This window comes from Anguilla rostrata, chromosome 6 (genome assembly GCF_018555375.3).
Source record: "Anguilla rostrata isolate EN2019 chromosome 6, ASM1855537v3, whole genome shotgun sequence".
In the NCBI taxonomy this organism is placed as follows: domain Eukaryota; kingdom Metazoa; phylum Chordata; class Actinopteri; order Anguilliformes; family Anguillidae; genus Anguilla; species Anguilla rostrata.
Window position 1 is genome coordinate 1,159,871 of NC_057938.1, and position 23,408 is coordinate 1,183,278.

The 23,408-nt window shown below is 48.6% G+C and overlaps 1 protein-coding gene across 1 annotated transcript; it reads left to right on the forward strand.

Moving 5' to 3' along the window:
• The first annotated feature begins 5,482 nt into the window (after positions 1–5,482).
• LOC135258122 (polypyrimidine tract-binding protein 1-like) lies at positions 5,483–21,755 on the forward strand. The gene is made up of 15 exons (XM_064341379.1): positions 5,483–5,575; positions 7,085–7,138; positions 9,520–9,550; positions 11,102–11,159; positions 11,248–11,420; positions 11,795–11,941; positions 12,290–12,469; positions 12,776–12,886; positions 13,530–13,719; positions 14,262–14,479; positions 15,907–15,940; positions 18,192–18,284; positions 18,561–18,777; positions 19,030–19,107; positions 19,405–21,755. The coding sequence occupies exons 1-15, from the start codon at positions 5,568–5,570 to the stop codon at positions 19,535–19,537; spliced, it is 1,725 nt and encodes a 574-aa protein (XP_064197449.1). The 5' UTR covers positions 5,483–5,567; the 3' UTR covers positions 19,538–21,755.
• The last annotated feature ends 1,653 nt before the right edge of the window (positions 21,756–23,408 follow it).

The window sequence follows — 23,408 nt, forward strand, 5'->3', positions numbered from 1 at the left end:
AATGAAAGTAACCTTCCCGCAGGTGGAGGGAGATACTCAACTCTAACGGGAGTCTGTGGAAGTTTTTTTTTACCCCCAGACAGTACAGCGTAAGGTATTCTGGCGGATTTAACGAGAGGCTCGTAAATTAGCTCGGTGTCCACCTCCTCCAGCTCCGTGAGCAGCCCGTGAGAAAGGCGCAGGGCTCCGTTTGGATTTATGAGCCGGGAATTACAATGCGCCCTGCAGCGTTACCATGCGCGCGAGAGGCGCACGTGAGCTATGCGGTCAGACGGACCGTTAATTAAACCCGGTCTGGAGGCACTGCATTACGGGTTGGTAACCCTGGAGACATGCCTCGGAGAAGGGCTACAAAAACGAGTAATTAATCAAAAAAAAAAAAAAGTTTTAAACAACAAACATTTTAATGCCTGTTTTGTTTTTTGTTTTTTTTTATTTGCCAGTTTTAGGACTTAGCATAGTCAGACCGACGTAGGCTAGCCTGTTCTCAAAGTATAGTACATTCATTATACTGGTATGTATGTGTGTGTGCGTGCGTGCGTGCGTGCGTGTGCAGAATCTGGGGGTCATTAAATAGGCCTATTTTCTAGACAGTAGGCTACAGACAGACATTTTTTCCCGATGGTTTAGATTCCGTTTATTTTTCGTTTCCAGTGGCTAGGTTCGCAGCAGCTTCTACTCGCAGCAAGAGCAGTTTCCAAGAATTACATTCCCAACAGCACATCGTTCTCCTTCCAATGGATACTGACCCCATAACTAAGTGGAACAATGCCACCTGTTGGCCAAATTGGTGTATTAAACCTCTGAAGTGACCTATAGCCACATTCAGTTCAACCAAATTGTTAAGTCAAATGTGATCTATCATTTGGTCAAGCGAACAGTTAAACGGTTTAAACGGACCTGCGCTCTCCTCAGATAGTGTAGCTGAGCCCACTCTACACAAAGCAAATACAACTTTAAATACTATTTGAGATTATGTACATTCATTTATCACAGCACCATTCCAAAAACACCGTTCTAAAAACAAACAAAACAAAAAATGTATATCTTGCCCAAGACTGACTCCAGAGTGATTTATCATGTTTGAATGTGGTAATTTTCTATGTCAGGGAACAATCCTGCTCATGTTAAAATAGTTTATTCCTGTTACAGGCCAGACAGAATAATATAAACACCAATACTAAAAATGGTGTCATTTACCACTTAAAATCCATCTTCAAAGAATGCATGTCAATCATCTGTACTAAAAACAATGCAGGGCACTATGGTTAATATGTTACCCACTATTTTTTTTTTTTTTTACTTTAATAAGTAAATATATGAGTATAATTATAAATGGCAACATTGCTGACAGTGGTTTTGATTTCCCAGAATCTTCAAGATACTGTATGTTCAATTCAATTTATTGTGTATAACTCTTTTACAGAGAACTGTCTCAAAGACCCTTTACAGTGAAACCAAAGGAAAATGGCTCAAACCCCCAAAAAGTAAGCGAGGTAAGAACTCCACATTGGGGAGAAAAAACACTAAAATGGTGGTGAGAAAAAACTCCCCAAAGGGAAGAAATCTCAGGAAGAACCTGGCTACAGAGGGGGAGCCCGTCCTCTGCTGGCCAGCACAGGGTAAAGGAAGGGTAGAATGGATGGTATCAAATGTAATGGGACATCTATCACAGTAAACTATCAAATGGGTCGAGCAGGTTACCCTCTGTGGTATGTAGTAGGTAGTCCTACAACATACCACAACTGCACGTGTGGAACAGCTGCAGATATGGAGGCCAGACTGCAATATTGAAATAATTCTATGATCATTGGTGGAATGCGTTACATTCCTCGGGGGAGAAACCTCAGTGGGAATCCTGTCCTCCGCCCTGCCGCCCGGAAGGTCGGGTGTGGTCACTTGTTGCCATAGTTACGGCTGAACGGTTGCGAAGTTGGTCGAGTCCTGCCGTGCCTTCGCTTGTCCTTCGTCCTCTTAACCTCCCTGCTGTCCACCCTTTCTATGCGGTCCATGTGTCCACCGCACTGACGCACTCATCACGAGCAGAGACTGTAACACATGGATCACGAGCCTTTCGCATAGCCGGTAGCCTACCACGTGAGCAGCCTTCTCAAAAAATAACCCGCGCTCCCACGCTTCGTCCCCTATATCTCTAATATTTGTTCAGTCGTTTTATGACTTGTCAGATAACATGCTGGCCTGCAAAAGGCGCGGACGTCGTGGATGTGCAGCTTTTCAGCCTGAGTCTGGGGTGATTGTGTAATTCTGAATGGGTGACTCGTCATTAAACAATAGTAGGCCTACAATCATAACGTATGAACGTTTCCAGGCGATGTCACCAAGTAATTTTGTTTCGATGCGAATATTAAAATTAAAACAGGCTTTTGACACTTCTCCCACCAGACACTGAATGTAAGGGCGTCCCACGATGCGAGCTGAATATATCTCACCACACGGTGGTGCCCAAACACATTTCCTGAAGATAGACCACAGTAAGGTAAACCATCGTTATTAAACCCTCTGTGATCCAGGGACCCTATGCAGACGCAAAGGCATCCAGTCTCCCCAACCCCCCCCCCCCCAAAATCAGCCATGTCAAATAGTCTACTTCCCAGAACTCTTTTCTCTAACGTGTCCAGGCAGACGAGGTTAAGTCGGCTAAATAAAGGAACAAAATGAGGAAACCAGGAAGAACCATTGGGATGCGGCCATAGTTATAACTGTGATGTCAGAAATGAGCTAAAGAGGGTGGTGGATTCTCACGAGCATAGCCTCCCTGTTGGATTTGCCTTGGGTGAGGGATTTTGTGGACCCGTTTGTGGGATTGCTCGGTAGTGCGACCATTATAAGTAGGCTACCATTACATTACATTACATTACAGGCATTTGGCAGACGCTCTTATCCAGAGCGACGTACAACAAAGTGTATAACCATAACCAGGAACAAGTATGACGAAAACCCTAGAGAGAAGTACCGGTCCAAGTGCAGGGAAAAACCGCATAGTTCAACTTGGACCCTGAAGGTTAAACTGATTAACACTAACAACGAGAATGGCAACAACGCAGTCTATGGAAAAAATACAAGCAGTAGTTAAGACAGTTAATGCACCTAAGTCACCTACGAAACAGCTGCCTAGTTACAACCCTAAGCTTACAGTCATTTACAGGGGGGTAGGGAGGGATGGGGAGAGGTGCAGCCTGAAGAGGTGAGTCTTCAGTCACCATATCGCTCTGTAGCATCCAGCAGTTTTACAAGTAACCAAAAGCACCTTCTTCCCTACCAAACAACTAAATGTGAACATCAACATCAATTGCATGCTAAATTGACTCAAGATTAGATGCATTACGAAATATAACTAATTTCAAATAGGTTTTAACCCATTTTTTAAAATATTCTCTTACTGTTCATCTTATCTTGAATATTTACTCATTGTGTTTGTGGGAGGCTCCAGAAAGTGCCTCGTAATTGTGTATAACCCCCAGTGGCCATTTTTAATGCGTTTCGGTTTAATGTACAGGTGAAATATAGATCTAATGACCACCTGAGCTGACTGTGTCCACCCCACCCCCACTCCTGTTAGAGAGCGACAGACACACTGTCACCTGACCCCCTGTTTGGACAGCTTGCTGGCAGCCATGGAAACAATAAGCTTCTGTCCTACCTACCAGTGTTCCTTTCAATGATTTATCTCAGCGCAGGTGTGTCACCTGCTCAAGCTCATAAAATCGCTAGTAATAATACCAGTGTTCAGGTAGCCGGGACCTGGACAAAACCCCTCAAACGAAGGCGATACGACACATCTTTGATTTATTAATTAGAGTCTTTGTTTACATTTCATATGTGCAATTCGTTTACATTTCATTAGTGAAATGTCATTCTTTGTTTTCCATCTTTATGCAACTTTAAATTATAAATTAATACAAATAAATGTTACAATGCATAATATATAATAAATTGTAAAAATACAATTTATTACAACCTCTCTAAATAAATAATATCACTAAAATAATAGTAATAATAAAGAAAAAAAACATCCCAAAGCTGTTACGTTTGAGAACAGAAGGTTGGCCAATACAGTACATTAGTGGGTGTTTGGCTGATTGAGGGGTTACCCCCCCACCACCCCTCCCCCCCAACACAATTATTTACTTCCCTGTTTTCTGAAAGGGACATTCCAACTTAGAGAGCAGTTACCTCAGGGTGTGGCAGTGACTAGGTTTCTCTCTCTCATTCGCTCGCTCTGTGTATGTGTGTGTGTGTGTGTATGCGTGTGTGTGTGTGTGTGTGTGTGTGTATGCATGAGAAAAAGGAGTGGAACATAGGTACACACCTTTATCTTATTTCACAAGTGTACAAACTGCCTTTGCATACTCCTGACCTCCTGACCGTAGTGCGCACACGGTGCTACTACAGCTCTTAATGTTGAAACGAGCGACATCACGTTGACTACGATGCTCCACCCAAGTTCAACTGAATCTGACTGCAAATATTTACTTTCCCTCTTGTCAGTTTTTTTTTTTTTTAAGTCTGAGGTTCAGGTTGTGACAAGTCAGACATCTTCTGTCGTGCTATGAAACAGTAATCAAACTGCAGTACACTAAATACATGGTTAAAACGGGGTTTCACTCGCAGGCTTGGTGTGGGGACTTTAACCTGAGTGACTAAAGAGCATCACAGCTGGCGCTGTGTGCTGATCTCGATTTTAGTCATACGAGATCAGCCTGATAGATGTTCAGCATTAGCATTCTGCGATACATCATTGGCATTTAACAAACACTGTTAAACAGTGTGCCTTAAACCATTGTTACACCATATCCATATACAGCTGGATATATAGAGCTGTAAGGTACAGGTTGCTGTAACGTACAATGACATGTGCCCTAACCTGGGGTCAGACACACAGCATTTGGGTTACATACTCAGTTCCCTAACCATTGCACTGCAGCACTGCCTGAACCATGAAATAAATGCTAGAAATAAGTGTGATGTATAAGCCGTGTTTCATAGATTCAGGAGACAGAATGTCTGGGGTGGTGTCAGTAAACTTAAATTACATTTTCTTGAATGTAAAAAATGTGAAACTTAGCTAAAACTAACAAAGGCCGTCTTCATCATCTACATCATCACAGCAAAAATTGGGTATACAAATGATCCACTGGCATCCTTCTTTAGCACTAATTCATACCTTATTAACAACAGCAGAAAAAGCAGGTATTTCTATCATAAACCTGAGAAAAAATAGTTCCGTAGTGTCACAACCATTACATGTGCGGGAATGCCATGCACTGAAACAATTGGACTATAAATCCACCATAACATGTCATGATTTTCGCAAAATAACCAGGGAACATTCAGCCTAAAAGTTTTTCGCCGCCTTTTTAGAGCGATCGCCAGTCTTGTCCAATCAAATGGTATATTTTCTCCTGGGCACCCGCCTCTTTTCGGTTCTCCTTTCCCGATTGACCTATCAGAGCTCACCATGGCTTTCTCCGCCATTTTGAAGGGTTATAAGAAATCTCCGCGAGGCTGCCGTCCTGCTGCTCTGATCTGTAGTTCTGTATTGTGCAATGGACGGGTAAGTGTTAAGGAAATGGTGTGGTAAAAGTAGTCAAAATATGTTTATTATAATAATAAGTACAACGAGCCAGTAACACGAATGTGTTTACAGCCAACAGTGTTAATAGGGACAGGGAACTGCAGCTGGAACTGTTTTGTAAAGCCATTTGCTAGCTAGTTAGCAATAAACGGTAACCGTAGCTGTTAGCTAGCCCTGGTTGTGTTGGCGTATCAGTCTGTTAACGCTGACTCTGTCCGGAAGAGATTCACTTTTATGTCGCAACTACTTGGATTTATGCTTGTCGTGTTAAAAAATCTGTTTTTATAAAACTTGTTCTTTAAATAGAAAATCTAAATAACGTTAATAAAGCAGCTTTAAATTTAAGGGAATACCAACCACCTGTGGATTTTCAAAGTTGTTTCTTTTTCTTAGCAGGTAACTTTGCTAACTTACCGGCTAGCGTGGAGAGCTAACCAAATTTTGCCTTGTTCTAACGAATAAAACTAAATTTGGCTTAAATTTCATTGCTTTCTGGCTAACCTTTGCTATCGACTTCATCTTGGCGAAGGTACATTAGTTCACCACTTATCAAAAGAACATCAACGTGTCTCCGTTTCCGCATCTTTGAGTGATTTTCTTTTTTTCTTTTTTTCTCCCCCAATTTCCGTGAATTATGAAGTCGTTTCGTATGGCGGAACAGGACGGAAATGTGAAAAACACAACGTTCTGCTTGAAAATGTTTTTCCCAGTAAAATGTTTTTTATAGCTACCTACCTAGTTTTATTAAGCCATATTTAAAAGAAGTAGCCGTGGCTATATTTGGTAACCATTTTGTGGAGTTAGGATACACAATGTTTGCTAGCCTGGTTTGTATACATTTAAATGACTATTGGCCATTTAAGTTAACGTCGGCTCGCTGTTGTCAGGCCAACAACCTGGCGACATTGGTTCAAGTTAACCAAACTTCGCATTCTGTGCACTTGGTGTATCTTAAATCCCCCGTTCTCCGTATACTGGTCGGCTTGTTGGTTTATACTTCAGGTAACGTTATCCATGCCGAATTTGATAGCCGGTTTGCTACCTACTCCATCAGTTCAGTGGACAGGGTTGTATTACCTTTACCGACCTGTTTGGTTTTGTGGCGACGGTGGTAACGTTATTTCCTACTAGACGGCGTAAGCGACATTCTGTGTGATTTCTACGACCGAGAGGGGGTGGGGTTGCACCCAGAAACGTCTTGAAACCCGAACAATTTACCAACGTGCATAAGTTTTCCCTCAACCGGCGGGAACAACCTCCGCGCAAACGGGATTCATCAAAAGTTACATTCACACTAACGCTGGTGTTCAGTTTCAGAATTAACGCCCAATGTTTCCGTGCGCACGGAAGCAACAATCATCGGGGCTGTTTAGACATGACTACCTTATGTTGGCAGACGCCCAAACGGCATGTTGTCTAGTTGCATTTTTTCGTTACTCAATTAACCCTCTCTTTATCCCTCTCTCCCCTCCCTCCTTTCTCTCGCAGCCGTTTAGAGACTGAATTGTATCCTCTGGGATCGCGTTACGTCGCTGAAATAGAGTAAGTTTCCTGTTTGTGTTAAACTCTTGCCCCTTTTAGGCCTTTGAATGTGTGTCTCTTTCCCCTCCCTCTGTCCGTCTCCGTGTTAATCGCGGAAGTGTCGGCAGTCCTGCCGTTACTGGCGTGCCGGGTTCCGTTCATGAACGGGCCAGATTGGGAAGCTTGTTACGATGTGATGGATATGACGTGCTGTCTGTTTGGATTAGCGATGTCTGGGGCAGATCCTGCATTCCTGAACATTTAGTCAGGAAATAATACTGGTCTAAAAAAGTGTGTCGGCTGTGGCCTGACCGACATGATTTAAAGTAACTTTCAGTCTTTGTTTAGCTTTGAGAATGCGTTTACGTTTAGGGACTTAGACACGTGTGTAAATCATGTGGAAATTTGCCCAACTGTAACTAAGTTCCTAAATTAAAGCGTTTTTTATTTTTTATTTTTGAAGTGCTGCTGAAATAAAGGACAGTGTTTGGGATTCCATTGTGCCAGGGTGAAACAGCCGGTGTAGCAGGCTCAGCAATATGAGATGGATTTCTATAGCAACCACCAAAACCAAGACTTTGTAATCCCTCCCTTAAATAGTCCCCCCCCTGCTTATACATTCCAGTGCTTCTGAAACATTTTTTTGTGTGTTGAGGTGGGGGTGGGGGAGGTGGGGGCTGCTTAACTCACTGGTGTCTGGTGTGAGCAGAGTGTGTGGAACCGGGTTGGGTAGCCCCGGGGCCGGTCTCGCTAATTGCCTGTGAAACAGTCACACAGCCTCCTGGGAAACTAAAGGGCTGGCCCAGCACCTGTGGGCTGGTCTCTCTTTACGAGCACCTCTGGGCTGGTCTCTCTTTACGAGCACCTGTGGGCTGGTCTCTCTTTACGAGCACCGGTGGGCTGGTCTCTCTTTACGAGCACCGGTGGGCTGGTCTCTCTCTACGAGCACCTGTGGGCTGGTCTCTCTCTACGAGCACCTGTGGGCTGGTCTCTCTTTACGAGCACCTGTGGGCTGGTCTCTCTTTACAAGCGCTGGTGGCCTGGTCTCTCTCTACGAGCACCTGTGGGCTGGTCTCTCTTTACGAGCACCTGTGGGCCGGTCTCTCTTCACTAGCGCTGGTGGGCTGGTCTCTCTCTACATGGGCTGGAGTTCGGTGGGTCCGTCCCACAGCCGTGGACGAGCGGGAGTGTTTAAGGGCTGTTCCTGGCCCAGTCTCCTGGTCATCGGGACACCGAGTAAAATCAGCCAGTCATTACTGCTGCCTTAACAGTCTGCATTTGGTGTTCAGTCTTTCACCAGTAGATGGTGATGATGATGAGGATTGGTGGCTATGCTTCATTGCAGTGCGTTACAGTAGTCCTGGATTATTTTGGGCTTTGTTTTGCATTTGTGTGCTAGATTGGGGTCTCCTGACTGCACCTGCAATCTCTCTCTCTGTACTCTTCATATTTCCAGATCTTTTCTAGGTGCAGCGGAATTAATTTGGCAGTAATTAATGTCTGGAGGTAGACTGCAGGCTTTTCTCAAAACAAAGAGCAGCACATCCCTTTGACTGCAAAGAATCTTTGTCTCAGATGACCTGGGGGGCGAGGGGCGGGGCGCGGGCCGTGTGCCTGCTTGTCTCAGAGCTGTCGCCCTGAGGAACGTCTCACTTCTGCTGTTGAAGGGAGCTGGATCCTCTGGGGAGACTTTTCGGGGGGTTTCCTCGAAATGCCAAAAAAAGTGACATCATGGGATTATTGTATTGAGCTCTAAATCAGGATCCCATTCTTATCCTGGAGTGTAGGGTCTCATACCCAATTCTGTGGTATTTAAAAAATGTAGGGGCTTATTCTGAGGAAGTGCAGGAGCTGTCGTACGTGTAGTGAACATATTTGTAGAGTTCCCACGGACGCAAGCCAGTGTTGATTTTAAACGTCAGGCCATATTCTAAAATGACAAACTGCCCAGTTTGTAGGTATGAGAGAAGACCCAGGAACCCATAGCCCAGGTCCTGTTTCTCTCGGGCTGTTTGAGTAGCGTCTGTTTTGGTGGTGTGTGCGTGTGTGCGTGTGCGCAGTTTCAGTGAGTTCCACTGACCTGACCGGCCTGCTTTTCAAGTTAGAATTTTTTGATTAACGAACACCACACTGTGTCGGTCGTTAGTGATGTCATTACTGATGTCAGTCGTTAGTGATGTCATTGGTGATGTCAGTCGTTAGTGATGTCGTTAGTGATGTTGGCATGTTGGTTCTTGTTGCTTTTGTCATTGTAGCGGAGAGTGTGGGTCGCGTAGCTGTGTGCTAGGACTGGGTGATAGTGCTAGCTCGGTGATACGCTAACTGAACCCTCAGGAAGTGTGTTGGGCTCTTATTTGGCTAACATCCTGTCTAACATCCTGTTTTTTTTTCCCCCTCCACAGCAGTGTCCACGACATAACAGTTGGTACAAAGGTAGGTCCCGTCTCTCTCTCACTCTGGGCTTTTACGATGTTTGCGCTTGGGCTGTGGGGGTGGGGTGGGGAGGTGGGGGGGGGGGGGGGCTGGTGTTGGTGCAGGCCTGTGCTCAGGGTGCCTCTTCGCTGTGCAGTAAGGGCGCTGAGTTGTGTGCAGTCATGCATACGGAGTCCCTCAGCTCCTGCGCTGTCCACGTCAGCCACTTCCTGCTTTCTACTTCCTGTTTGACTCAGATCTGCGGGTGCACCAGTCGCTCATTCAGAAATGTGCACTCCTGAAATGTGCCTTGCTGGTATTTTCTGGATGAAAATTATGCAGCTTGTCAGGGAATAGAAAGTTTTGTGTGTTTCTTAGCGTTGTGCTTCTTCTGAGTTTAAGTTCTTGAAGTTACTTGAATCCTTTGTCTTTACTATTATCCTATTTGGTAGTTCAGTGTTAGAGAGGACGGCATTTGACTTGGCTGTTAAAAGGATTACATTTAATATTTTAATTATGTTTCAAGAGAAGTGTCTGTTCTCCTGGTCTTTGGTGCAGGGGGTGTGGGCAGAGCCTGGTGTTGCCGCTCAGGTCAAAGGTCACTTGCGGTTTGTTCCCTGGGTGTTTGAGAGCCTTATCAGGTGAAGGATCTGAGGACCGTGGTGTGGCCTAATTTGGGGGGGGGGGGGGCACACACCCGCTCTGTAGAAGGCGTCGTTATCGGTCGTTAATGAGTAACTGTCCTAGCGCCCCGTTCTCCGCTTTACTCAGTGACTCATTTACACGCCCATCGCCGAGCATCATGGGAAATGCAGCTGCGGGAGTCAGGCTGTGGCAGGGCGGGGCGCTCTGCTAGGTTTTGTGCTGCTTTATGGGTGGAAGTTTAACTCTTGGCAGAAACCAGGTGTGGTTACTGTGCAAGTCACCATAGTGGTTAGATTGAATTGGTGTGCGTTCTTGCGTGGTGCGCGTGTGTGTGGTGTGTTAGGCATGTCATGTGCGTGTGTGTGATGCCGTTAGGCATGTGTCGTGTGTGTGTGCGAGCGTGTGTGTGGTGTGCGCACGCACGCGCGCGCGTGTGTGTGTGTGATGCGAGCGTGTGTGTGTGTGTGTGATGCGAGCGTGTGTGTGATGCGTGTGTGTGATGCGTGTGTGATGCGTGTGTGTGTGTGTGTGTGTGGTGCCGTTAGGCATGTTGTGTGTGTGATGCGAGCGTGTGTGTGTGTGGTGCGCGCGCGTGTGTGTGGTGCGTTAGGCATGTCATGTGTGTGTGTGTGATGCCGTTAGGCATGTGTCGTGTGTGTGTGTGCGAGCGTGTGTGTGTGTGGTGCGCGCGCGCGTGTGTGTGTGGTGTGTTATGCAGTGGTTGTTTCCGGCCCTTAGGGCCTCTCTGCTGTGAACATGGTAGCACATGCACAGCTTCTCCTCTTACTGTCTCCTCCAACATCTCCAGCCTCTCCCTCCCGCGGGCGTGTGCGTGCGTGCACGGGGGTGTGTGTGTGTGTGTATATACCTGTGTGTGTCTAATGGAGCCGGTCCTGCCCCTGACCTGCGCTTGTGTTTCCCTCTCAGAGGGGGTCTGACGAGCTCTTCACCTCCTGCCTGTCCAACGGATCCTATATCATGAGCGGTGAGTTTGCCTCTCAAAATCACTTCCTGTTTTTCCTGAAACATGCAGTTCTGTGATCTCTCTCTCTCTCGCTCTCTCTCTCTCTCAGCGAATGGCAACGACAGTAAGAAGTTCAAAGGTGACATCAGAAGCCCCAGCATTCCGTCACGCGTGGTGCACGTGCGCAAGCTGCCCAATGACATCAACGAGGCCGAGGTCATCTCCCTGGGCCTTCCGTTCGGAAAGGTCACCAACCTGCTCATGCTCAAGGGGAAGAACCAGGTACCTGTCGGCACTACAACTCCCACAATGCACTGGACCAAGCCCTTCATGTGAATGACCCACATTTTCAGGCAGACTAGATGTCTTTGGGTTGTTGGGGAGTTAACAGGAAATTTCTGAGTGAATTGAATTTATTTAATAATCATCAGAAATACACAAGAGGGAGTTGAACCAGAAGCATCAAGTTCCTTAACTCAAGGATAACAAAGTTAAAGAGCTTATTTCCATTGTGGTTTATTGGAAGTTCAAAAGTTATTGTTCATTGTTTTGAGCTGCTTCACGTTGAGTGTGAGTCTAGCAGTGGTCAGGATGGTTTCAGCTCGCGCTGCTTTGCCACCCTGCTGGCTGTGCTGAGGAACTGCGCTTTTCCTCAGGCCTTCCTGGAGATGAGCACGGAGGAGACGGCTCAGACCATGGTCACCTACTACTCCTCTGTCCCGCCCGTCATCCGCAACCACCCCATATTCATGCAGTACTCCAATCACAAGGAGCTGAAGACCGACAACTCGCCCAATCAGGTGGTGAGTTTGCAGCAGCGTCGGGAGGGGGGCGGGGGGGATGCGCTCGAGTCGGGGTCTTTGGTTAATAGGCGGGGCACAGGCGGCAGGAGAGGACTCTGACACACAATGCATTGTGGGTAGGGATCATGCCCTACAGTCTGGAGGTTGCAGGTGTGATCCCCCGTAGGGGGGGTGTGTGTGTGCGCGTGCGTGCGTGTGTGCGTGCGTACGTGTGTAGTGTATGTAGTGTGTGTGCGCTAAGTGAGAAGCTCTCTCTAAAGGGGAATCACAGCACAGCCCTCCCTGACGTGTGCAGTCGCTGTGTGTGGTACCATGACGGACACTCAGCTCTGATCTGTCTCCCCCCAGAGGGCTCAGGCGGCACTGCAGGCGGTGAACGCGGTGCAGACGGGGGGCATGTCCGTGGGGGGCATGCCCGGAGTGGGCGTGGCCGGCATGGAGGCGTCGGGGATGGGCGGCCAGAGTCCTGTCCTACGTGTCATCGTGGAGAACCTCTTCTACCCCGTCACGCTGGACGTCCTGCACCAGGTACGCCCCCTCCCAATCGCCCCTGACCAACGCAGCCTAGCTAAGCCAAGAGCAGAGCCTCATTTCAGCTGGGCTAAGCCTATAGGAGAGCCTCATTTCAGCTGGGCTAAGCCTATAGGAGAGCCTCATTTCAGCTGGGCTAAGCCTATAGGAGAGCCTCATTTCAGCTGGGCTAAGCCAATAGGAGAGCCTCATTTCAGCTGGGCTAAGCCAATAGGAGAGCCTCATTTCAGCTCGGCTAAGCCAATAGGAAATATTTCGTTCATGTTTTTTCTTGTTCATAATGTGTTTTCGCCCTTTTCCCAGATCTTTTCCAAGTTCGGCACCGTGTTGAAGATCATTACCTTCACCAAAAATAACCAGTTCCAAGCGCTGCTCCAGTACGCCGACTCCCTGACCGCGCAGCACTCCAAACTGGTGGGTTGTGATTGGATGGAGGGAAAATCAGGGATGTCTGATTTGATGACTGATGTCACTGTGCCCTGAGTAATGTAAATTTGTTTGTGTCTGTGCCCAGAGGTTACTGACTGAGTAGTTTTGAGTCATTGACCTGGGGAAAGATCCACCTTTATTTTTTTGTGGGGTGTGGATGCAAAAAGGTGTTGGTCAGCTGACCCTCATAACTGCTGCGATTGGTTCCCCCAGTTGGGCGGTGTATATGCTAAGCGGTGCAGGTCAGCTGACCATCCTTAATGGCTCTGATTGGTCCCCCCAGTTGGGGGGTGTATATGCTAAACAGTGTAGGTCAGCTGACCATCCTTAATGGCTCTAATTGGTCCCCCCAGGTGGGGGGTGTATATGCTAAGCAGTGCAGGTCAGCTGACCATCCTTAATGGCTCTGATTGGTCCCCCCAGGTGGGGGGTGTTTATGCTAAGCAGTGCAGGTCAGCTGACCCTCCTTAACAGCTCTGATTGGTCCCCCAGTTCTGGAGGGTGTATATGCTAAAGCAGTGCGCAGGTCAGCTGACCTCCAAGGGCTCTATTGTCCACCTCAGGTGGGTGTTATGCTAAGCAGTGCAGGTCAGCTGACCCTCCTTAACGGCTCTGATTGGTCCCCCAGTCTCTGGACGGGCAGAACATCTACAACGCCTGCTGCACGCTGCGCATCAGCTTCTCCAAGCTCACCAGCCTCAACGTCAAGTACAACAACGACAAGAGCCGGGACTACACCCGGCCCGACCTGCCCACGGGGGACAGCCAGCCCCCCCTCGAGCACCAGGCCATGGCCGCCTTCGGTGAGGCTTGCCCCAGCACCAATCACAGCCTCCGCCCTGAGACCCAGTCCTGGTCCCTATAGCCTGCCTGGTGTCTGTCATTTTCTTCTGTTCGGTGTGCCCCCTCCCTGTGCCTCCTGTGCCCCCTCCCTGTGCTCTGTGCCCCTTCCCTGTGCTCTGTGCCCTCCCTCCCTGTGCTCTGTGTGTCCCCTGTGCCTCCTCTGTAGCTGTGCCTCCTTGCCGTGCCCCTGATATCTCTGCCTCTCCATCGAGTGCCCATGTGCTTCCGCCAACTTCGCCATTCAGCGGCAGTCAGTGTGCCCTGTCGCTCTGTGCTGTGGGGGTTGCTGAAATCTCTGTGTGGGAGCTCTCGGGGGGTAGCTATGGAATCTTCATTTCAGTCGGCTAGTAATGCTAGTGTCTTTCAGTGGGGCTAGCTAAGGCTAAGTGCTCTGTTCAGTCGGGTAAGCTAAGTGGAGATCTTCATTTCAGTCGGGCTAAGCTAAGGCTAGGTGCTCATTTCAGTCGGGCTAAGCTAAGGCTAGGTGCTCATTTCAGTCGGGCTAAGCTAATGCTAGGTCCCCATTTCAGTCGGGCTAAGCTAATGCGCGGTTCTCATTTGTGTGCGTTTGCCTCAGGCCTGACGATGCCGGGAGTCCCGGGGGCGCTGGCATCTCTGGGCATGCCCAGTGCCGCCGCCGCCGCGCATGCTGCTGCCAGCCGGCTGGGCCTGTCGGGCCTGTCTGGCCTGAGCGCCGCTCACTGCGTCCTGCTGGTCAGCAACCTGAACCCTGAGGTCAGCGCTCCTCTCTCACACACACTCTGTCTGTCTCTCTCTCCCCCTCTGTCTCTCTCTGTCCGTCTCTCTCTCTCTCCCTCTGTCTCTCTCTCTCTCTGTCTCTCTCTGTCTCTCCTCTCTCTCTCTCTGTCTGTCTGTCTCTCTCTCCCTCTGTCTCTCTCTGTCCGTCTCTCTCTCTCTCTGTCTGTCTCTCTCACTCTCACACACACTCTGTCTGCCTCTCTCTCTCTCTCTCTCTCTCTCTCTCTCACACTCTCTCACACTCTCTCACACTCTCTCAAACACTCTCACACTCTCTCACACTCTCTCAAACACTCTGTCTCTCTCTCACACTCTCTCACACACACTCTGTCTGTCTCTCTCTCTCCCTCTGTCTCTCTCTCTCACACTCTCTCACACACTCGGTCTCTCTCTGTCTCTATCTCATACACTCTGTCTCTCTCTCTCTCTCTCACTGTCACTCTCTGGGCTGGGGGGGGCTGTTTCAGACTGTAGTACTGTTTTGCAGTTTTGGCTCTGGGCCTTTTAAGTTGCATTGGCTGCAGTTTTCCAGAGCGGCACTAGCCTGTGCTGTACCTGTGTCTGTACTGTGGCCTAGGAGCCATTGCACAGTCTCCGGACTCTAACTCCTGTTCCCAGGACTGTTTAATTTAAATCTGTTTCCAGGGGTGGAGCTGGCCACGCCCAGGCCCTGGCTGGTCCAATCAGCCGGTCCTGTGGACGCTGGCTCCATCCCCCTGGGCCAGATTGACATACCTCCTCGGTGTGAATGTAAATGCTGTCTGTGTCTTTCGTGATATTTCTTCCTTTCTTGTGTTCCTGTAGGTTTTGGGGAGTGTGGGGCGGGGAATCATTGCCATTTATAATTTATTAAACCATTTTTACTAGCATTTTACTCTGCAGAGTGGAGCATCTCATTCCTTTTGTGTGTACTGACCTTGTTTTTGTTTTCTTTTACCTTTTTTTTTTTTTTCCTTGTTTCTCTCCCTCCCTCCCTCCCCCCATTTTTCCCTCTTCCCTCCCCACTTTTTTTGTTTTAATACCTTCACCTGGATCTTACTCTGCCAACTGACTGCACGCCCCCTCCCCTTTCCCTTCCCCCAAAAAATAAAATAAAATCTAATTCTGCTTCCTGTGTTCAAATGGATAATATTGAACGCACCTACGAAAATGGGGTGGGGCGGGGAATGAATTTTTGGAAACCAAAACTAAATACCCCACTCCCACCACCACACCCCCCTCCTCCTCCTCCCTCCCCTTCCTCCCCCCTCCCTCTCCCAAATGTCACCCATCTCCATGGTCCAACCACCCGGTTTTCTGGCCCATTTCCTGTGGATCTGCTTGGCTGTGGACATGTTGGACCTCCACTGTCCCATCTTTCCCTGTCTCTTCCCCCCTCGCTGCCTTCCTCTGCTGTCTTAAAGAGTGTAACGCCCAATTGCCTCTTTACTCTCTTCGGTATGTTCTCATTGGCTTCCTTATTATTATTTATCATTATTGCTGCTATTATCCTTATTGTCATTATTATTGTTTTAGCTTTAGCATTATTGCCCTGGTTTTGGTTGTTCTTGTGTTAATTTACGTGTGTGTGTGTGTATATATATATATAATTTATATTTTTTTAGTGGAGAGTTGGAGTGCCTTGTTTTTAGGTGTGTCTGTTTCGCGTGTTTTGAAAATTTTGGTTTTTACTATAAAAAAAAAATAAAAGGCTACAGCATTTTCCTGGCTTTAGGAACGTTGAGGAGAAGCTGCTCCTAGTTGGGCTTTTGAGGCCTTGTGATGGTCTGGCCCAGAGCGGGACAATATCCCGCAACAATAATCATCAGTAACGATCATCTCCACCAGGTGGCACATCACCTTTCTTTTTGCTTTTTCTCTAATTTTCTCCTGATGCGATAGCAAAAATGGAAACTTCAGAGGCCTTGTGAAATGCTTCCGGGGAGAGATGTCGCCTATTGGATTGGAAGACAGCCAATCAGCAGCAAGGCCTCACTACTTCCAAGCACCCACGCTGTGTGTTTGGTGTCATCACAAGCAAGCTGCAAGGCCTTGCTGCTGATTGGCTGTCTTAAGCACCCAGTAGGTGACATTTCTCCCTGAGAAGCATCTTGCATGTCCTCTGCAGTGTGGATTCTTACTACTGCGTTGGTGACGATTAAAGGAAAAGAAAAGAGATCGTTACTGCATTTGATTATTGTTGTACATCGCCCCAGTCCTAATTGGGCCTGTGTCCCCTTTGATCGCTTATGTTTTCAATGAAGCTTTTTAGCATTGCTCTTTAAAAAAAAAAAAAAGGGTATTCTGAAAGCTTTTCTAATGCCTGGAAATGCTGTATCTTCCTCATAGACTGTTCCTCCACGCACTCCTCAGATTCTGCATGTGTGATTTGTTTTGCATGTCTGTTTTCTCCCCTGTAACAGTGGGCTTGTGTTCAGCCATTTCGCGAGTAAAGTACACTTTACTTTTTTTGCTCAGTCTGCCGTTTTAAATTGAACTCTTTCCTTGAGTTAAGCTGTCGCCTGGTGGCCGTGACTAGTCCCACCCCCTGCCCCACCCCCCACCCACCTCCTGGTGTTCTTAAGCCCCGCCCACTCCCCCTGTCCCAGGTTCCCCCTCTCAGCCCCTCTGGCTGTTATTTCTGTAATCCAGATATAAAACGCGACTCAGGCGAAGTTTGGTGTTCTGGTGGCTGAGACTGCATCATTTTTTGTCGCGTGGCCGTGCTGAGTCGTGGTTGTGCTGCGCTCTTGTGGTTTGAGCCCTGGCAGTCCGTTGCTGGGGGATTTTGCTGGTTCGTGACGGTCGTGTTCGGCTGGCGAGCGATCGTTTGTGGGTTTACAGCGTGGAGCGCGCTGCTGCAGTCGGTGTGCGGTTTGCGCTGGCATGTTTGGTACAGGTGGAACGTGGTTGCAGCGTTGGCAGCTTTGGAGACTAAACGGTTAGCACGAGCTCATTGGAGATGAAGTGCTAGCTTGCTCTTAGAGCCCTCTGACTCCGATCTCTCTGCTCTCCAGAGTTGTGCTAGAAAGCCTAGCTGTTTTTTCCCCCCACTATGTTTGAAAGCAAAAAGACACTGTGGTGCCACGGCTGTATGGGGCAGCTTTTTGGGTCTAAAAAAACACTAAATTGGGCTTTAATATCGTGTGTAATTCAAATGCCCGTCTGATCGTAGACACTTCAGATACAGCTCTTTCTGCTGTGCTTTCATTAGCAGGACTAAAGGCTTAATGTTGACATTTTTAAATGTTGGCAAAAAGGTTTCCATCGTACCGCAGAACTCCGGGTTGGGTTGAGTTGTCCATTGTAATGTAATGTTGGATGCTGGGAGACGAAGTCCATGGCTGCAGGTTGTGGTAGGGCTGTTTACACTAGCTCGGGAAATTACCCGTCAGCACCCCCTCACCCCCAAAGTATGGTTGGCTCAGGCCTCTGCTCTTCGGTTATGAGTGCACTGCTGCGCATGGCCCTGTCCAGCCTTCTGGGTCTGATCTGTAGTGTTGTCTGTAGGGCCCCTGTGTCTGTAGGGCCCCTGTGTCTGTAGGGCCCCTGTGTCTGTAGGGCCCTTGTGTCTGTTGGGCCCCTGTGTCTGTAGGGCCCCTGTGTCTGTGTCTGAAGGGTTTCTGTGTCTGAAATGTATTGCAGGCAGGGAGTGTAAACTGTGGGCCCAGGCTTGGTCTGTCTCACGGTTCTGTGCTGCCCCCTACAGGTGTGTACGGCGATGTCATGAGGGTCAAGATCCTGTTTAACAAGAAGGACAACGCGCTGGTACAGATGGCCGACGGGACCCAGGCTCAGCTCGGTACCGCCCCTTTCCTGTTTGGCCACACCCCTTTCCTCTTCAGCCATGTTCTTGTCACCATTGGCTGTATTGTTGAGATGGGTGAATTCAGTAGCCAAAGTGCTTTGGTTGCTTGCGTGTTCAGTAAAGTTGCTAGTGCGGCCGTGTTGAGTAACTGTGTTCAGTAAAGTTGGTAGTGCGGCCGTGTTGAGTAACTGTGTTCAGTAAAGTTGCTAGTGCGGCCGTGTTGAGTGGCTGTTGAGGGAAAGTGCTAACGCGGCGGCTCTGTTTCCGTAGCGATGAGCCACCTGAACGGGCAGAAGCTGCACGGGAAGGCGATCCGCGTGACCCTGTCCAAGCACACCACGGTGCAGCTGCCCCGGGAGGGCCACGAGGACCAGGGCCTCACCAAGGACTACAGCAGCTCGCCCCTGCACCGCTTCAAGAAGCCCGGCTCCAAGAACTACCAGAACATCTTCCCCCCATCCGCCACCCTGCACCTGTCCAACATCCCGTACGTCTGCCCGGCACCCCCTCCTGCCGGCCTCGGCCTCTGCACCTTCATTCTGAGCACGGAAACAAGTCCACGTGGTTTCCTAAACTCCGATGAGCAATGAAACATGGCTGAGCAGCGTGATCTGAAGCCCTGCTGCTTCTGTTTAGCTCCTCATTTTTAGCCTCCGTTCACAAGCAGTGTTTGTGTGACTTCTGTATGGTGCTGGTCCCTTATTCTCCCCCTGCTAACGTTTGTTTATCGTTCTCTCAGGCCGTCCGTGGTGGAAGACGACCTGAAGTCTTTGTTCGCCAGCTCTGGTGCCTTGGTCAAGGCCTTCAAGTTTTTCCAGTGAGTTCCGTGCACGTGACTCTGCCGACAGATTCGTCTCACACACAAGCACTTACAGATTTTTTACAATATATTCAAATGTTCTGTTTCTGAACACATTGACCCAGATACTTTACAAAAAAAAAAAAGTATTTCCAAATGCTTAGTGTGACTCCAAAAATGGAATTTTGTGCACGGTTATGTTGGTGTTCATTCTGAACGTTGGTTGTGTTAGTGTTCATTCTGAACGTTGGTTGTGTTGGTGTTCATTCTGAACGTTGGTTGTGTTGGTGTTCATTCTGAACGGTCCTGTTTCAGGAAAGACCGCAAGATGGCGCTGATCCAGATGAGCTCGGTGGAAGAGGCCATCGAGTCGCTGATCGAATTCCACAACCACGACCTGGGAGAGAACCACCACCTGCGCGTGTCTTTCTCCAAGTCCACCATCTGAGGGGGCGGAGCCCTGGAGGCACCGCCCACAACGGACTCATGGACCCGCTCGCTCGGATCATTCCTCTATATAAACACACACACGTATACGCACACGCATGTACACACCACTTCACCCAACGCCTGCACCACTGGGACGACGTATGCCAGGACTGCACACACACACGCGTGTGTGTGTATACACGCCACCTCCATTTAAAGCCTTTATTATACCGGCCTTCATGCTTCGACTCTGGACCCCGGGGGTGAGGGGACTCCTGGAGAACCAACTGCTGCTCCGCACCCTCCACCATCCGCCCTCCACCCTCCACCCGCTCAATAGGCGTCCCACCCCTTCCTGCTCAGTGAGGGTATATACTTTCCTCTCTGTTGCACTCTCCCTTTCTCTCTGTCTCTCTCTCACACACACACACACTCGCTCTCTCTCTCTGTGCCTTGAAAGCAGTCCCATTCAGGTTCCTCCCTCTGTGGGTTCACACCACTCTGTGTCCAGGCCGGTGTGTCCAGGTGTAGGCAGTGTGTTACACATCTTTGCTCATCTCTCCACTCTTAGACCTTTTCACTGTCACCCTTTGCCTTTTTAAACTTATAAAGACATTTCTGCTTTGAAATTCTTCTCTTTGACAAGATGTCAAAATGTAAACCCAGCCTGATATACATTTTGTTGACTGTTTACAGCTGTTCTTGATTCCATATTTGGTTTTGTTGTAGGTGGAGATTTGGTGTAGAAATCATGGTTTTGTGGTTTTTATACATGTCCGTAGGTGTCTTAATCTGATGGTTTTTTCAGTTTTGTCGCATTAAGGCATCGACATATCTAAGGTGAGCTTGTACCCCCACCAAAACAGAACCAAAGTTCAGTTCTCAGAGGTGTTGATGGGATATGTAGTCCAGAGCTTGTATAGAGGAATAACCCCATAACTATGGACTCCACCTCCCAGCAACAGCTTGTTGTTGGTCAGAGCTGTTCAGATTCCCCATTTTGTGTAAAAAAAAAAAAGAACATTTTTTTTAATTCCTTTTTTTTAAATGAGACCACATCAGTCTTAAACCTGTATATCTTATTTACTGTTTGTGTCTATATAGATCAGCATTTCCATTCCATTTTATAATTTTTAAATTTATGCAATGATTGTGTTTTGTGCAAATTGAATATTGTGCATATCTGTCATTTCCAGTATACTGTAGTTGGGCTGTGGGGGGTCACTGGGCTTTCTGCCGTGCCTTGGTCATGTCTTAAACTCCTCCCACTTTATTAGTCTTAATTCCGCTCCTCCTGCTCAGAGGTCCTGCCCCCTCACAGCCAAGGAGTCCTCTGATTGGCTGAGGGCCTGGGGGGTAACGGGGACCTGGGGGGGGGTAGTGGGACCTGGGGGGTAACAGGACCTGGGGGGGTAACGGGGACCTGGGAGGGTAACAGGACCTGGGGTGGGGGGGGGGGGGGGTAGCAGGACCTGGGGGGTAACAGGACCGACTTGTTTCGCTGTCCGGACGGTAACGTGCTTTACTCTGAATGTGAAGTCCAGGTGGCATTTTAGGGGGTGGAGCCCTCGCCCCCACGCTGCTCACAAAGCGCTGTGCTCCCCCCCCCCGCTCTCCACCGCAGCGGCCTTCCAGGGGCACGTCTCAACTGGGACAGTCCTGTAGTCCAGGGGGTGTCCAGTTTCTCTCTGAAAAAGGGCTGGTGTGGGTGCAGGTTTAGTGCTGAGCTAAAACAAAAACCTGCACCCCTGCCGGCCCTTTTAGGAAACGAGTCGGACACCCCTGTTTTAGTGCCTACAAGTTTTCATTTTTAAAATTTTTTTTAATTTCCCCCCTCTTTTGTAGGACGAACTTCAGCTCTTTAGATTTGTGTACCTTGAACAGAGTTTATTTTCCTTTTGAGATTTATGTAGTTAAACGACGAAACGAGAAGTTTTATATGGATTTTGTAGACGAGGTGTGAAGCAATAAATGAAACAGTTTCAGGACAGGCACATTCCGGACCAAAGCGAGCCCTCTTTCCCCCCCGCCCCTCTAGTGTCAGGGGTGCGGTTTGGGTACAGACCACCCCTGCTGCTGGCTGAGCGGCCCCCTACCCTACCACACCGCTTGGTAACTGGGGAAACGGGGGCGGGCAGATTTTGTACATTTTGTTTTGACAACGGCGAGTCAGAGCCGTAAAAAAAAATAATAATTTTGTATTTTGGGAAAAGAAAAATAAACGTATTATAACCTTCCCCCCCTGTTTTGGAAACCCCCCCACCCACCCAACACTCTACACCTTTTCTGCCTTCTCAATAAACTTTTCATTTATCCTTCCTCGCTGGGCTGAGTTTGTGTCTCCTGCTCTGTCCTGTCGCTGCGCGCCTGCCTGTGCCAGCGTAACGTTTCTCACTTCCTGTTCTTTTAACCATCAGTCCTGCTGCTCCGGGGGCTTCCTGTTTCCCAGCATTCCTGCAGCCCAAGCGTGGCCGCCGTCAGAGATGGTGGAGTGAATGCAAGATGATGGAAGTCCAGGGTGAATGGGGTGTGCGACTTGCGGTCAGGAAACTTGATGAATGTGTTGAGATATTTTAGTATCAGTATCTCTGTGAATACTGTGGGCCTTAAGCAGAGTGATTTATTGCTGTCTGGCTCATAAGCCAGCTCCAGTCACAAGTCTTTTCCAAATGAAAGCCAAACTTGCATCACAAATGTTAACAAGGGTGTGAACTACGTGGAAGGAGGTGGTGGAAGTTTTATATCGAATATTCAGTTAGAGGGAACATCTCCAAGTGACTGCCTGGATAAAGCAATGTTATCACCTTTTTACCCCGTCGAACATGATGCCTCTGAAAATCAAAAATAAAATGTTATCTCGCTTGATATTCATGCCGTCTGTTTAGGGGCGGCGCATGCAACGTTTTCGCCACCAGAGGGAGACAAACCGCTGGCCTTGCAGGACGTTATTTGCGTTCGCTGAGCGCGTTGCGGTTTCCCAAATCGCAGTAGCTCTGCCATGCACGAGCGCAGGCTGGGGGAGTCCTGTGGGGGCGCGTGCAGTCCGTTCTGATATCTGAGGAGCAGATATCATGGGTCATGACCCGTGTGGTTATGGGTTTGAATCCCCTCGCTGCGTCCATGAGCGCCGTTGTGTACTGCGCTGACTTCAGCAAACATCTCGTGTGATGACTTTACATTCAGTCAGCACCGTGAGAGCTGTGAGCTCCGTGCGACGCCGCAGACGAGCGACTGCTCAGCCGCTACACCATGAGAATAATCATCTCCAGCACCGACGGGGCGGCGCTGGAAGTGCGTGCGTGCGCTGAAACCGGATTCCGCAAATTCTTCTGAGACGGGCAGAGACGGCGCACGTACAGAACGGCTCAATATCTGCGCACGGGCAGGGGGGAGAGGAGCGGGGGGGTCGAGAAGCAATTTGAAAATGTAATAACCGCCCGTTAATGATTACCGCAAGCTTGAAAGCAACGTGGAGACGTTTACAGCGCAATTAATAAGAGAGCGTTTCTTTATCAAGCCAGCCGATGTCATACTGCTGAAATAATGAGCTTTGAAAAGGAGGACCGGAGAATCACGGTCCCAGCTGTGCGGCCCATAGATTGCTTTGTCAGGGAGCAATTTATCTTAAACGATTTCTTTACTCAAACCAGGGGGTCTGAAGCTGAGGCTCTAATGGGCCAGTTGGCACCTCGAGTAAGTCGCTCGCTCTCTCGCTGGCATGCAGAAGCATCTGGAGCACCTAAAATTGAGGTTTTCTGATTTTTTTTTGGGGGGGGGGGGGGGGCTCACATTGTCTCGTTTTTTTTTAAACCCCTTCAGTGTGGCACTGAGCACTAGCCTAATATTGTGACGGGTGAAGTTGGCTTGCTGGCACTTGAAGGGGTCCTGTT

Coding starts and splice junctions, on each gene's coding strand:
- LOC135258122 (XM_064341379.1), top strand. Junction 13,720..14,261: donor CTTCGGTGAGGCTTGCCCCA/GCACCAATCACA, acceptor AGCTAATGCTAG/GTCCCCATTTCAGTCGGGCT. Junction 15,941..18,191: donor TTGCCTCTTTACTCTCTTCG/GTATGTTCTCAT, acceptor TGCCCCCTACAG/GTGTGTACGGCGATGTCATG.